Source organism: Amphibalanus amphitrite, unplaced genomic scaffold (assembly GCF_019059575.1).
Source record: "Amphibalanus amphitrite isolate SeventyFive unplaced genomic scaffold, NRLGWU_Aamphi_draft 000697F_arrow, whole genome shotgun sequence".
In the NCBI taxonomy this organism is placed as follows: Eukaryota; Metazoa; Arthropoda; class Thecostraca; order Balanomorpha; family Balanidae; genus Amphibalanus; species Amphibalanus amphitrite.
Window position 1 is genome coordinate 82120 of NW_024882191.1, and position 11969 is coordinate 94088.

Below are 11969 nucleotides of genomic sequence, written 5' to 3' on the forward strand. Positions count from 1 at the left end.
GGGCGTACCACAACGTTCTCCTCACTCCTTGGTGACCGATGTTTTCGTGGATGGTGCGGATGTCACTCGCTGAGGCACTTGTGATGGCAGCGACAGCCACCGGTTGTGCTTTGGACGAATCAGTGGTTGGCTGGTCGGCAGTCTGCAGCCAGGCGTTGGGCACCCGCGTCACCTCATCAGCACGGTTGACCGCTGACGCGACCAGCTCGATAGTGACCTCCAGTTCGTACTCGATGACGAGCTGACGGAAAACAGCCACGCGCCGTCGGATAAGCATTTCGGACTGCGCCTTGGTTCGCAGCCTTGCCTTACCCGACAGCGCGTCACTCAGCCAGCGGTGCACCGTCACCGAGTCTGTCCGGAGCGTCAGGCGACGGAAGCCCCATGCTACCGCCAGGTTGACACCGTTGAGAGCGGCATCCAGTTCTGAGATATTGATGTGCACGTCCCTCTCCGATTCGGCACGCAGCCAGGACGCGTCCTCGATGATGGCGCCCGTGTCAGGGTCAGTGAGCACGACACCGCGGGCGATGGAGCTGGCGTCGGTCCACACCACGACGCTCGTCCCTGTCACACACCACTGGCCGCGTGCCGGGTCACATGCTCGAAACCGCCGTGACACCTCATCCACCTCACGTTGTAGTTCCTCGCTGACGATCGGAGTGTCCCAGTCCGGGCTGAGGCGGTTGGCAGTCCGCTTCATCCATGCAAATGCACGATGCAGTTTTTGGCGGACGATTGCAGCATCCCGCTGCTCGGTGGAGGAGAGGGTGGCCCACACCTCGTACGCCTGGTCCCTCAGGCGTGTGGGTATGACAGCGGCCAGTGACACACGACGCAGGGCACACAGCTGTGTCGCCTGCTCCAGCCATCTGACGACGTCACCGCTGCCGTCGAACTCCGGTATTGCCCGCAGATCGAATGCAGGCGCAGGAAACTCTGGTTCCATGGTATTGGTACCAGCTACCGGTGCACCACTGCCCTCTTCTACGTCAGACATAATCACAACACTTAGTCGAGAAGGCCGAAATAGCTTGTCGTACTGACTTAAAAGTCACCGTCCAGCACAAGAAGAAGATCTATTCTGCTCTCCCAACACCTTCCAGCCAACTAAACTCACGATCCCCCTCCTGGCACATCCACAGCTCGCAGACACACATCTCACATCATCACCAACCAATCGCGCTGTCATACGTCATATATCTCACATCATAACCAGCCAATCATGCTCCCATACGTCATGCCCGGCCCAGCTACTTGCAGGGTGTAACTCGGCCCTGCCGGCATCAGATGCCGGCGGCTATGACCAACGCTGGGTCACCGGTTCACAGCTCGACGCTGAAGCTGACTCACACTTATACGGCTCACATTCATCCTTGCGTCACGCTACACCTGACCTAACCTGACCTGACCTGACCCGGTCCCACCTGACCTGACCCGACCTAACCCGCTCCCACCCGACCTGACCTGACCTGACCTGACCTGACCTGACCTAACCTGACCCGGTCCCACCCGACCTGACCTGACCGGCCATACCGGTGATGAACTAATGCATCCTGGTTAGAAATTAATGCGTGGTCCCGCGCCTATTCGTGTTAATGTAATTTTGCGTTCCCCGAGAAACCATTAGAGCGTATGAAGCAATTATCCCAGCAGATGGGCCGCGGTGGCGTACCAGTGATGGCGCCGCAGTCCGCACCTGTTGTGGCAGTAGCGCCGTTTGTCACCTCCCGGCCGTCTCCCGTGTCGCCCGGCGTCTCTCCGTCCGTTGCCGTTCGCTCCGTTCGCAGAATCGCGGCGCGTCTTATCCCGCCGAGCCGGGCCGCCCGGCTGGCTTTGTGTCGCTGGCGTCTCTCCTTTCCCAGCTCATTTGTCAGCCGCCATCAGTGTGGGCCGTTTCTCCGGGGACATCTGGCGGGCCGGCCGCCGTCCGTGCCGGCGCCCTCCCTCCCTCCCTGTGTTAGGGACCGCCCTCCCTCCCTGTATTAGGGACCGCCCTCCCTCCCTGTATTAGGGACTGCCCTCCCTGATGTGGCCTGTAACGGGGCCCTGCATTAGGACCCGGGCGGAGCTGATATAGCCTGTATCAGAGTCCTGCATTAGGGACCTGTATTAGGGTCCTGTATTAGGGGCCCTGCATTAGGGTCCTGTATTAGGGTCCTGTATTAGGGGCCCTGCATTAGGGTCCTGTATTAGGGGCCCTGCATTAGGGTCCTGTATTAGGGGCCCTGCATTAGGGTCCTGTATTAGGGCCGGGGTGGAGCTGATGTGGCCTGTATTAGGGTCCTGTATTAGGGCCGGGGTGGAGCTGATGATTGTGGCCTGTATTAGGGTCCTGTATTAGGGCCGGGGCAGAGCTGATGTGGCCTGCATTAGGGTCCTGTATTAGGGTCCTGTATTAGGGCCGGGGCAGAGCTGATGTGGCCTGCATCAAGGGCATGTATTGGCGCCGGGCGGAGCTGACGCGGTACGCGCTAAGGGCCGCACGGGGAGAAATGGCCGCGGAACTACCGATATGTGCCCGCGGGACTGCGAGGTATACAGCAGTGTACCGCGCTCGCCCCTCCCCCCACCCGATCTTAACCCTCGTCCCTCGTCCGACGGGTTCCTTCCGAAAGGTGGAAGAGGGAGGGAGGGGGGGGGGCATCGCGAACCTGGCCCAAATGACCAGTCCCGCAATCTTGTACTCAGAGCCTGTCATCTGACCAGCCTGGCAGGGCCAATCCATCTCGACCCGATCATTTACCTCAGTGCTCTCTCAGCTGACAGAGACATGTTGATCTGAAAGAAGACATGTTGATCTGAACCTGTTTCTGTTGTGTGGCTCTGCCTTTGGGTGGCTCTGTGACCGGGCCGCCCTCCCTCCGTCCTCCCGGCGGCCGCTCTTTTCTCTGCCCTTGTCCATTTTGGACCAGCCAGATCCACTGACCTGTCCTTAACCCGCGCCCGGCTGGGGGTCCTGGATTTCCACGCCCTGCTGGGGGGGGGGGGTGTTTGAACACCCCCCCTTGTAACTCGGCTCCTGGGCCACGTAGCGATACGCGGAAGGCGGCGTTCGAAAGAGCGTCAAAAATAATGACGAAATCACTTCGGTCAATTTTTTGGTCAGGTCAAAGGTCAGGTCACCAGAGGTCATTGAAGGCAAAATTACGCCGATTTCCAGGTCGAATGGCGAAAATTTCCAAGAAGCCAACGCATAACTCGGGAACAAATAGAGCTACAGCGCCGCGGAAAAGCGCATTCGATAGCCCTATTAACGCCCTTTCTGAGTAATTCTCTCAGATTTGACCTAACGTCAACGGTTTTGCCTGCAGGGGGCAAAAACTGCAAAAATAGCCGATTTTTTTGGAAACAGTTTTTCTGCAATAACTTTTGACCCAAGCCCTGTACGAGCTTACTTTTACCGGCATCGTGTTCCTCTCGTCAAGACGCATCGAATGAACTATAACTTGACCTTGAAAGGTCAACTTGAAAATTTGACCTCAGGTCAAGGTCATGACCTGACCGGAAAGGGTCATGTTGCATATCAGTCGATCCGTATCGTCGAGCTTAACACATCTAAGGCGTTTTCATCGCTCTAGCATGCCTATATCAAAAGTTATTTGCGAAAAACTGTTAGATACCATTCGTGACCTAAGATGACCTCAGGGCATAAACAAGGGTCACGGACACCATTTTCATGTTCAGTGTGTCTAAACCACTTGTAATTCGGTGTTTGGGAGTGTTTATAATGTCTTTCATCCAAAAGAGGCGCATTTCAATTTTCTCCCATTGACTTATAATGGGGAGGTCGCAAAATTGACCTGACCTTAGGTCATCGATATCAAAATTCTGAGATATACATTTTGTACATGCTATTGCTCTTAGCAATCGCTGAAAGTTTCAAAGCGATCGGTCACTCGGTGTAGCTATGACAGACATTGAAACTTTTTATGAGGTGAGGTCACTTCAAGTGACCTGGTGACCTGACCTTGAATGACCTTGGTCTGAAATTTTCACAACATGTGTAGAATTGATGTATGATAAGGTGTACCAAAAACGGCGGCGCTCCGCGCCGCCGTTTTTGAGATAGTCGCGAAAAACCACAAGGGGGGGGTGTTAAAACACCCCCCCCCAGCAGGGCGCGGGTTAACAGCGTCTTCAACAGTGTCTTACCGCCCCTCGCAGCAGCGCCGCGGGAATATCACTCTGAGCTCGGTTGTAACACGCTGATTTGCAATTGTCTGGCATTGCCCGCGATATTCTGTCGCCTGACATCTCCCTCGGTTAGCTGACCCAACCTGACCTCTCTGCCGCCGGTCACAGGGCCACGATACTGAACACACTGACCTAACCTGACCTTGGCTCACCTGACCTGACCTGACGGTGTCATCCGTCGCCAGCCGCGAGTATCCCTGTTAGGAAGCCGTTACCCCACTGACCTGAGCTGAGCTGACTGTTCTCTGTGCGCCGGCAGCCGCGGGTGCCGCTGAACCGGATGGTCAGCATGGAGCAGCGCTGGCAGGACCTGGCCAGTGTGCTGCTGCTGCCGGCTGGACAGGAGGCGCCGGCGCCGGTCGGGACTCCGCTGCGCCCGCTGCCGACCGGGCCGGGCGCGCTGCCGACCGGACACGGACTGCTGCCGGGCGGCTTCATCCCAGACACAGGTCAGTAGGATAGCGGGTCAGTGTGGCGGTGTGTTGGGGGGGGGTCATTGGGAGCATCGGGTTAGTGGGGGTCACGGGTCAGGGGTTCACGGGTGCTGGGTGGTTGTGTTGGGAGGTGTGAGACGATAGGGGACAGAAAGAACTAGGAATGTTTTCTTCTTGTTCAGGGAACAGGGAAGTTACGTTTTCATGTTCCATTGCAACAGCACACTGCCCGGGTGTTGGTTTACACCGGCCGGCCTTCTGACACCCCCTCCCTCCCCCTCAGGAGCGCTGGCTCAGCCGGCAGCCCCGCTCAGCCTGCCCTCCGGCGGGCCGCCGCTGCTGGACGACGGTGGCGCCTCCGGCGGCGAGCTGACGTACTTCCAGCTGTCGCCGGCCGGTGTGCCGGGCCAGGCGGTGGGCGCGGCCGGCGGCTCGCCGCTGGACCAGGACGAGGCGTTCCTCTCCCAGCTGCTCGGGGTCGACCAGCTCGACCTGTCGACGATGCCCATCACGGAGCTCGGTGGGTGCTCGGACGGCCCGCCGGACGGCCTGGGCTCACTGGGCGGTGGACAGTGTCCCGCGGATGGCAGGTCGGCCGGCGAGACCTCTGATCGAGCCGCTCCGCCGCTCGCTGTATACCTACTGCTGATGATCAGTTTGTGCATCTCCTTTATATGTACGAGTAATTTGAGCGCTAGGCCTGTGTTTGGCTGTGTATCTGAGGTGGCGCTACCTGCCGTCCACCCCGCGATAATCCCTGTGTTTCTCCGCGGCCGGCCGGTGACGCTGCTACTGTGCTGTTGGCAGCGCCCCAGGACTGGAGTTCCGGCAGTCAGGGCGCCGGCGGCGGCAGTCCGGCCCAGTCACCTTCCGGCGGACAGTCCCAGTGAGTAGCGACCGACGGGGAGCCCGCCGAGCCGCCTCAAACGCGGCACAGGGAGAGCCGTGTCACAGGGAGAGCTGCGTCACAGGGAGCCGTGTCACAGGGAGAGCCGTGCCACAGGGTGGGAGAGGTGTCAGAGGGAGAGTCGTGTTACAGGGCGAACCGTGTAACACGGTGGGAGAGCCGTGTCACAGGGTGGTACTGTGACTCGGCATCTGTGGAGCGATCAATTTTATCAGGTTAGATGTGATTGTAACGGGTGGACACCCATTGTTGGCTAGGTGATGCTGGGAACTTTAATGCACGAACACCCACGCAACACCTAAATAAAGTTCATGCAGGAACACCGAACGCAACAGCATACAATGCAGGCATCGATGTAGGAGGGCTTATTTTTCTGTCCTGGTCCGCCCTCATATGAACAGCTAGCGCTTATAACATCAGAATTGTGGCTTGTGACAGGGGGACACGGCCGAATATGCAGTTGTATGGTTATACGGAGCTGTGTGTTTTGTTCTCGCCCGACTACCCACCTCCCCTGACCCGCCCCAGGCCCTCCTCCCCGCCGGCCCGTGACGCCCCCCTGTCCCCTAACCAGGTCGTCCCCGCCGACCCGTGGCGCCCCTGTCCCCCTGACCAGGTCGTCCCCGCCGGCCATGACGCCCCTGTCCCCTCGCCAGGTCGTCCCCACCGGTCCGTGACGCCCCTGTCCCCTCGCCAGGTCGTCCCCACCGGTCCGTGACGCCCCTGTCCCCTCGCAGGTCGTCCCCGTCGGGTCAGTTCGGCGCCGGCCCGGGTCGCTCGGCGGGCCCGACCGGCGGCGCCGGCTCGGACGCGCGCGGCCGCTCGCCCAGGCTGCCCGTGGCGCAGAAGAAACACCAGATGTACGGAAAGCGCATCTTCCAGAGCCAGGATGGTACGTGACCGCCCGTAATTCGCCGTGTGCGTGGGGGGGGGGGGGGGGGGGCTGGGATGTGGGATGTTTGTTGAGCATCCCGGGTGAAGTCAGCCGTCCCGCTTTAGCTTCTATGTAGTTGTGCTGTGATTATAATACTATGCATTCCTTTGATGCCGTGACTCGTGAGCCGGGCTGCCGGTCCGACCACCAGAGGTCTCTGGTGCTCGCCCTGTCTACCGACTGTCAGGGGTCTCTGGTGCCCGCCCGGCTGTCTGTTTGACCAGTGCCGCCCCACAGGCGCGTTCGATGATTCGAGCGCATCGAGCGACGTGTGCGCGTCGCCGTGCCGTCCGACCAGCTCGCCGGCGCCGGCGGCGCACCGGTACGGCACGGAGGGCGGTCTGGGCGCCGCGCTGCCGGCGGCCGGGGCGCCGGCGCCCCCGCAGGCCGCCGCCGCCGCCGACATCGCCGAGATCAAGTACAGCCGCACACCGCAGTTCACCCGCATGGTGAGGGGGAGACGGGTACAGCAGGGAGAGAGATAGGGGGAGGCGGGTACGGCAGGGGAGAGGTAGGGGGAGACGGGTACGGCAGGGGAGAGGTAGGGGGAGACGGGTACGGCAGGGGAGAGGTAGGGGAGACGGGTACGGCAGGGGAGAGATAGGGGAGACGGGTACAGCAGGGGAGAGATAGGGGGAGGCGGGTACGGCAAGGGGGAGAGAAAGAGGAGACCGGTACGGCAGGGAGAGAGATAGGGGGAGGCGGGTACGGCAGGGGAGAAATAGGGGAATGGTGAGGGGGAGACGGGTACAGCAGGGGGGAGAGATAGAGGGAGGCGGGTACAGCAGGGGAGAGATAGAGGGAGGCGGGTGCGGCAGGGAGAGATAGGGGAATGGTGAGGGGGAGACGGGTACGGCAGGGGAGAGATGGGGGAGACGGGTACGGCAGGGAGAGATAGGGGAGACTGGTACGGCAGGAGAGAGATAGGGGAATGGTGAGGGGGAGACGGGTACGGCATGGGGGAGAGATAGGGGAATGGTGAGGGGGAAACGGGTACGGCAGGGAGAGATGGGGAGACGGGTATGGCAGGGAGAGATAGGGGAATGGTGAGGGGGAGACGGGTACGGCAGGGGAGAGGTAGGTGAGACGGGTATGGCAGGGGAGAGATAGGGGGAGACGGGTATGGCAGGGGAGAGATAGGGGGAGACGGGTATGGCAGGGGAGAGATAGGGGGAGAGGGGTATGGCAGGGGAGATATAGGGGGAGGCGGGTACGGCAAGGGGGAGAGATAGAGGAGACCGGTACGGCAGGGAGAGAGATAGGGGGAGGCGGGTACGGCAGGGGAGAGGTAGGGGAGACGGGTACGGCAGGGGAGAGATAGGGGGAGACGGGTACGGCAGGGGAGAGATAGGGGGAGACGGGTACGGCAGGGAGAAATAGGGGAATGGTGAGGGGGAGACGGGTACGGCAGGGGAGAGATAGGGGAGACGGGTACGGCAGGGGGAGAGATAAGGGAATGGTGAGGGAGGCGGGTACGGCAGGCGATGGGTCAGTGCTATCGCTGCGCCAACTATGCCCAAGTAGCCGGGGAAGTCGGGAGAGTCGGCACAGTCGCCGGATGCTGACGCTGACTGGGTTTCTGCCGGCTGGCTCCGTCCACTCCAAGTGGGGTGGTTCCGTGCGCTGTGTTCGGTTTCGTTTGCTGACCGCCGGGTATTGCTCTGTTCCAGTCGCCGGCGGAGCAGTTGGATTCGGTGGCTCACAACCACAGCTACCACCAGCCCGCGTCCGTGGAGAGCGGGAGCGACTCCGACCGGCCCGTGGCCAGAGACAAAGGTGAGAGACTGAGACACTGAGACACCGAGACACCGAGACATCGAGACACTGAGACATCGAGACACTGAGACACCGAGACATCGAGACACTGAGACACCGCACCGACCGGCCCGTGGCCAGGGACAAAGGTGGGACACTGAGACACCGAGACACTGAGAGACTGAGACACTGACACACACTGATATTAATTTTTCAATGTGTTAGTTGCTTTCACAGCAGTTGCTCGGAGTCCCTCCCACCACCACCACCGGCCAATCCGCCACTGTTACTGTCACCGGCCAATCCGCCACTGCCACTATCACCGGTCGGTCCGCCACTGTCACCGGTCGGTCCGCCATTCCACCTGTCGGTCCGCCACTATTACTGTCACCGGTCGGTCCGCCGCTGCCACCGGTCGGTCCGCCACTGTCACCGGTCGGTCCGCCATTCCACCTGTCGGTCCGCAACTATTACTGTCACCGGTCGGTCCGCCGCTGTCACCGGTCGGTCCGCCATTCCACCTGTCGGTCCGCCACTATTACTGTCACCGGTCGGTCCGCCGCTGTCACCGGTCGGTCCGCCACTGTCACTGTCACCGGTCGGTCCACCGCTGACGCCCCCCCCCCCACCCCCCCCCCCCCCCCGCCGCTCCCCGCAGTGGCCGATAAGAAGCCGGCGGAGCGCGTGTCGCGCGACGAGAAGCGTCTGCGCTCCATGGAGATTCCGCTGACGGCCGACGAGATCGTGCACATGCCCATGGACGACTTCAACGAGCGGCTGGCCAAGCTGCAGCTGAGCGAGGCGCAGCTCAGCCTGGTGCGCGACGTCCGCCGGCGCGGCAAGAACAAGGTGGGCGGCTGGGGCGGCAGAGGAGCGGCTTTGGGGGACAGGGTAGCGGCTGTGGGGGTAACTGTGGACTGTGGGCTGTGTTTGCTGCTGTGGGCTGTGGCTGGATGTGAGTGCGGCTGTCGGAGACTTTTATGTTAAAGCTAATTGTTTAAAAAAGTTAAAATTAAGCTTATTGTTTCCTTTTTATGAGTGGTCATATGGACTCGATTGTTGACCACTGCGGCGGCGCGGTGTACCGCTGGCCCGGCGCCGCTCCGTGTGGACTGTGGACTCTGTCAGACCGTCCCTCCCGCCCCCCCGCCGCCGCAGCTGGCCGCCCAGAACTGCCGCAAGCGCAAGCTGGACCAGATCACCTCGCTGACGGAGGACCTGCAGAAGGTGCGCGACGAGCGGCAGCGCATCCTGGCCGAGCACCAGTACCTGACGGACGTGCGCGCGCGCATCCGCGACAAGTACGCGCAGCTGCACCGGCATGTCTTCCAGGTACGAGTACATACGAGTACACGGGGCCGCCGCGGGGCGGGGCTGGTCGGGGGTCCCTATACCCAGCCATTGTCAGGGGGGGGGGCTCGTCGGGGGTCCTTACCCTGATCTTGAAGCGACTGGTCTCTGCAAGGCTGTTTGACTGTGTGCTGGATAGTACCACATATGCATTTTGAAGCGTTCCAGCTTTCAACCGTTATTTATGCCCTCAGCATTTTATAATCGCTACTTTTCTCGGAGCATTGCAGTTGTAGTTGCCTTTTGCATTTGTCCATCCCGTGTGGTCGGGTAACACGTTCTCTGACAGTACTGCACCGCGCTGACGCCCTCAGCCTACCCTCAGTCCGCCGGCAGTCACTGACTCCCTCCATCCTCCCTCCGTCCGCCCTCAGTCGCTGACTTCCTGGACTCTGTACTCAGTCGCTGACTCCCTCCGTCCGCCCTCAGCCCCTCAGTCACTGACTCCCTCCGTCCTCCCTCAGTCACTGACTCCCTCCATCCGCCCTCCGTCCGCCCTCAGTCTACCCTCCGTCCGCCCTCAATCTCTGACTCCCTCTGTCCGCCCTCAGTCGCTGACTCCCTCCTCTGTACTCAGTCGCTGACTCCCTCCGTCCGCCCTCAGTCACTGACTCCCTCTGTCCTCCCTCAGTCACTGACTCCCTCCGCCCTCCCCAGTCGCTGACTCCCTCCCTTCTCCCTCAGTCACTGACTCCCTCTGTCCGCCCTCAGTCGCTGACTCCCTCCTGACTCCCTCCGTCCGCCCTCAGTCGCTGCGGGACGCCGACGACCAGCCTCAGTCGCTGACTCCCTCCGTCCGCCCTCAGTCGCTGACTCCCTCCGCCCTCAGTCTCTGATTCCCTCCGTCCGCCCTCAGTCGCTGCGGGACGCCGACGACCAGCCTCAGTCGCTGACTCCCTCCGTCCGCCCTCAGTCGCTGACTCCCTCCGCCCTCAGTCTCTGATTCCCTCCGTCCGCCCTCAGTCGCTGACTCCCTCCGTTCTCCCTCAGTCGCTGACTCCCTTTGTCCGCCCTCAGTCTCTGACTCCCTCCGTCCGCCCTCAGTCGCTGCGGGACGCCGACGACCAGCCGTATTCACCGACCGAGTACAGTCTGCAGCTGTCTGCCGACGGCGACGTGCTGCTGGTGCCGCGCGGCCCCGCCAGGGGCGCTGCCATCGTGCCCTCGGCTGCCGTCGACCCGGCCGCTCGCCATAAACCGCGCGGCGCCGGCCAGTGACCGGACAGAGCTCAGAGAGAGAGAGCGAGGGAGGCAGGGAGGCAGGTGCGGGTGGGTAGAGGGCGAGGAGACCCCTCTCCCTCACAGGGAGCCGGCGGAGAGGCGCGAGTGCCTTGGATTGTTAAATGGGATGTGGCAAACGGGACGGGTGTTTTGGTGTGCAAATGCGGCCTTATCTGTGGGAAGTAGGGCCAAACGCAAACGACAGGCCTTAGCGTTTGCGACTTACGGTTATAGCCACCGCGTGATAGGGAGCTGTATGGGGCGTCAGAGCCGTCTGCGCTGTGTGTGTGTGTATGTGTGTGTGTTGGGCGTGCCTACCGACCCTGAGTGCGGGTCCCGGCGGACGTCGGCTACTTTATACCTGCCGGGCGGAGCGGAAACCGCCGCGGAAACTGACGCTGGAGCTCTACCACACGACTCTATCTTTGCTGAGGGGCCTCTTCTGGGCGCCTTACCGAGTGTTCTGGTCGCGCACCACCGAGCTGGCCACAGCCGTGCCACTGAGGCGAGCCGTGAACACCCTGCGGACCGGGGGGGGAGGGGGGGGGATATGGATGAACGCACGGGTCGTCAGCGTCTGTATGTGTGACGTGGGACAGGGGGCCGGGTATGCTGTCAGTGTCTGTATGACGTCAGACGGGGGGCCGGGTATGACGTCAGTGTGTGTGACGTCAGACGGGGGCCGGGTATGACGTCAGTGTGAGTCTGTGTGACGTCAGACGGGGCAGATACCGGGGGGACGCTGCGCATGTGATGGAAGTGCGCGGCCGATGTGATGATGATGATGATGATGATATGCCTTATTGGGCCCGTTGAAATACCTGACTTTATTGCTAGCGGCGCGCAGTAGGTGCGCCGCCGCCGCGGAGCTGTTTTATTCGGGATCTGGACAGTGCCGCGGGTGTGGGCGCGGGGTCCGTGCCCAATACACTGGCGGTACGCTGACACCCCTGTCTGACCCTAGCGAGTACCGGTCGGATCGGCTGGCCGGCGTCCGTGTTGGACACCCGAGGTGCCTGGAAAAAAACGGCAGCTTCGCGTGAGAAGCTGCGATGGACATGAACGGTCAAAGTTGAACGTTATCAGTCAAAATTAACGTCATACTCGTATCCACAGGCAATGGTTACGGTGGTACGCTTCACGTCCAGTGATGGAGTATTCAACATTCATA

General features: G+C 61.3%; 1 protein-coding gene across 2 annotated transcripts in view; it reads left to right on the top strand.

Moving 5' to 3' along the window:
- LOC122364789 (segmentation protein cap'n'collar-like) overlaps positions 1 to 11743 on the top strand; it is a 55837-nt gene extending 44094 nt beyond the window's left edge. The window contains exons 7-15 of one of the 2 annotated variants that reach the window (XM_043335524.1): positions 4457 to 4646; positions 4915 to 5151; positions 5439 to 5517; positions 6276 to 6430; positions 6710 to 6921; positions 8143 to 8248; positions 8886 to 9076; positions 9386 to 9559; positions 10622 to 11743. In XM_043335524.1, the coding sequence (XP_043191459.1) occupies positions 4457 to 4646; positions 4915 to 5151; positions 5439 to 5517; positions 6276 to 6430; positions 6710 to 6921; positions 8143 to 8248; positions 8886 to 9076; positions 9386 to 9559; positions 10622 to 10795 (1518 nt within the window). In that variant the 3' untranslated portion in view covers positions 10796 to 11743. Of the gene's footprint in view, positions 1 to 4456; positions 4647 to 4914; positions 5152 to 5438; positions 5518 to 6275; positions 6431 to 6709; positions 6922 to 8142; positions 8249 to 8885; positions 9077 to 9385; positions 9560 to 10326; positions 10429 to 10621 lie in introns of those variants that run through there. The other variant, XM_043335525.1, reaches the window with a different exon arrangement.
- Positions 11744 to 11969: the final 226 nt, after the last annotated feature.